The sequence below is a fragment of the Vollenhovia emeryi genome, unplaced genomic scaffold (genome assembly GCF_000949405.1).
Source record: "Vollenhovia emeryi isolate VEMERY1.0 unplaced genomic scaffold, V.emery_V1.0 DF940189.1, whole genome shotgun sequence".
Lineage (NCBI taxonomy): Eukaryota > Metazoa > Arthropoda > Insecta > Hymenoptera > Formicidae > Vollenhovia > Vollenhovia emeryi.
This window is the reverse complement of record NW_011966177.1, coordinates 2,111-5,230: the sequence shown is the minus strand read 5'-3', so window position 1 is coordinate 5,230 and position 3,120 is coordinate 2,111. Positions and strand designations below refer to the sequence as shown.

General features: G+C 43.0%; 1 protein-coding gene across 1 annotated transcript in view; it reads left to right on the top strand.

Moving 5' to 3' along the window:
• The first annotated feature begins 1,566 nt into the window (after positions 1-1,566).
• LOC105556238 (putative nuclease HARBI1) overlaps positions 1,567-3,120 on the top strand; it is a 2,822-nt gene continuing 1,268 nt past the window's right edge. The window contains exons 1-3 of the mRNA XM_012003319.1: positions 1,567-1,760; positions 1,853-2,035; positions 2,916-3,111. Of these exons, the coding sequence (XP_011858709.1) occupies positions 1,652-1,760; positions 1,853-2,035; positions 2,916-3,111 (488 nt within the window). The 5' untranslated portion in view covers positions 1,567-1,651. The remainder of the gene's footprint in view (positions 1,761-1,852; positions 2,036-2,915; positions 3,112-3,120) is intronic.

Genomic DNA, 3,120 nt, shown 5'->3' with positions numbered 1-3,120 from the left:
TTACCTGTAATTGAATTACAATATCCATAAATAATAGCAGTTTAGTGAACTACGAAGTACAGCTGTGTGTGAACGAGAAAAGGGAGGAAAGGAAGGAGGGAGAGAGAAAAAGAGACACGCACAGTTACAATTCGCGAGGGGAGAGTTATTTTTCGGTGCGCCTCGCTAATGAGCACGAAGACGAGCTGGAGGCCAACCATCCATTAGAAGCCGACGACGACGGCGAGAACCTCTCGTTAACATCTCGACGCGTCTTCCTGTCGCGAGCGGAACTGTAAGTTAGGACACGACGTTTAAAGTACATAGAAAAAGTTATCGATCTAGTATCGTGGGAAAAATCGGAGGGTTTGCCTGCCTATCTATCTTGCGATACCGAGGTCGCACTGTAAACAATGCATTCTATATTACAGACTTGTGTAAACAATTATGTAACTGATAACAGACATCGCATTCCACGCTACTCGCAGCAGAAATAAATTTCGGACTCGTAATTGGACATTTACATAAATACAAGGGGTAAACCGCTGAGGGCATTGTAGTGTACAGATTTGCGGCATTACTGGGCACTGCTAGGCATTTTTTGGGCGTTAGTCTGGGCATTAGGCCTTGCTGGGGCGATTATAAAGATAAAATAAGATAAAACAAGATAAAGTAATACCCACTGGGCATTGGTAGGCTATTGGTGTACATGATTTTGGTCAGCGTTTACCCCTCGTATAAATATAGAGGAGAGTCCTCTATCACGAGATAGGAGTCTAATATGAGATAGTAGGTTTCCAACGAGACGCGTTCGCGCTTCGTTCGCTCAGTTTTCTCCATCGACGTACAGAATGAACTGAGCGTTACGCGCGACGCACCAGCACGCGCTCTGAAGCGAGAGAGTAACGTGTCATGAGTGCGATATACCGCACATCAGACGACGACTTCGCACGCGGCAAGGTATCAGATAACACCTGCCGCATGCGATGAAAACGAGTATCCGGAGCAGAGTACGAATCCATCGAAGCCGCGCATACAGTTGCTAACGGAACAACTGCTTACTAAACAATAAGTGGCCTGACAACAGGGCCAAGCGCGATTGATATAAAAAGGAATGGAAAGGAAGGAAGGCGGGTCAATCTAAGCTAAGTAACGATACGGTTAACTGCTGTTAACGCGAGTGCAAGAATTATACTAGTTTTGAATAAAGAAGACTTTATTTAAACGGTTGTTGAATCGTCGACCTAGAGTCGTTGTGTGAACCCGGCAAACGATCCCGAATCACATCCCGTGCCCCGACTGTGTCGAGAGGCACAACAAACGTAATGTCTGTCCCTTGACGGTTAAAAGACGGTCCTATGTTAGAGACAGACAGACAGACAGACACATCCTACTGTGTTCCTCTCTCGCTTCAGAGCTGTGCTGGTACGTCGCGAGTAAAGGCTGGTCTACAATACATGGAGTAAGCTGGAGTAAAGAGTAGGAGTAAGGAAATAAATCCATTTTATTTCTTACTCCTACTTCAGCTCTTAAGCTTACTCTCGGTGAATCAAAATGTCATCAATCAGTGTTACAATTATTTTAAAAATCATGCCCGTATTTCAGCTTCCTCGTGAGTCTTGAGAACTACAATTTCTATAGTGTTTGTTAAATTAGTGTATCCATAACCAATATGGAAAATATTGATAATTTGATTTTGGATGAATTATTAAATGATAATGATGATGAAGATGATGAAGATGAGGTCGAAGATTTAATCATCCCTGTTATAAATGACCAAGGTAAGGATGTAAATAATAATGAGCTTTATAATATGTTTCAGCTATATACTTATCTATAATATGATGAATTAGTCATGTATGATTTTTCTCAGAACGTATAAATATCGTCGATATTGTGGCGATTGGTATAGAAGATGCACCAATGCTACATGACTTAATACACGGAAATAGACAGAATGGAGAAATTTTAAATTTACATTACTATGAGCACGTAGTACCACGTTACAATGATAACCAATTTTACTCACATTTTAGAATGAGCCGAGAATTATATGTGTTCGAGATCGAACGTTCGGCTCGATCTCTCCTTCTGGAATCTTCGCGCGAGAAGAAGATTCTAGAGAATAGTTTATAAGTGTTTTCACAATAGGGGGTCTCCTTGGACGGTTGTCGTAATGTCACGAGCGGTATAAGGAGATCCCCTTGAGTGAGTGTTGTCGAGCGAGAACGATCGCCTCTCTTGTCGAGTCGATGTTCCCTTTGTCTCCGAGTTTTCTAAACACACAAAATAGGAGGACGAAAATAAACCGTCGACTTTCGACGCGACCGGGCCGTCAGCTGAGCCGCGTGTTTCGAAGGAAAGCGGTAGATACCAAAACAGCTGATTGCCCGGTCGAGCGGTCGCCGACCTGAAAACTGTCTCGCTCATTGGCCAACCCCCCCGCGGTTGGGCTTAAGATTTCCTTTGTTTCGGGGAATCGCGGAGTGTATATAAGCCCCCGAATTTGCGCGGGCGGCGCACTCGATCAGAAGTTTTCCGGAGACAGTGTGTAATCTCGAAAGCCTAAAAGTTGATTGCTCGTCATCTTTACCAGGCGCGAGCGATTCGACGCTAGTTCGGTCGCGATTGTGTGCCGAGGCATTTAAACCTCTTCCGACGAAACGCGCGACGCGAAACACGTTGTGAAGAAGTGCACGTGACGCGGTTTTTCTGTAGCCGCTCGCGAACGCGCCGGTTTCTTGCTGCTAGCATTCCGCCGCGTATTCTCTGTATATATGTACATTCGTTTTATTAAACGGACTCAAACCAAAAATCCGCATTTCTCTGCATTGCTCTAACAATATGAGGTGAGGTATTTTTTAATAACAAACTTAACACTATGAAATAATGTATATATTAACCATAACATGTCTTTTTAAATACTTTTTGTCACAAGGAATTGGAAAATTTAATATATCGGCAAATTAGGCAAGGTAAAAACAATGTTCCGTTACTGAAAAAGATACTGTTAACTATATGGATTGTTGCCACTCCTGAGAGCTTTAGATCCGTTGCCGACAGATTTGGGCTCTCAAAAAGTAACGCCCATGTAGTATTTAAAGAAGTAATTTGTGCATTAAAAGAAATGATGCCACAATT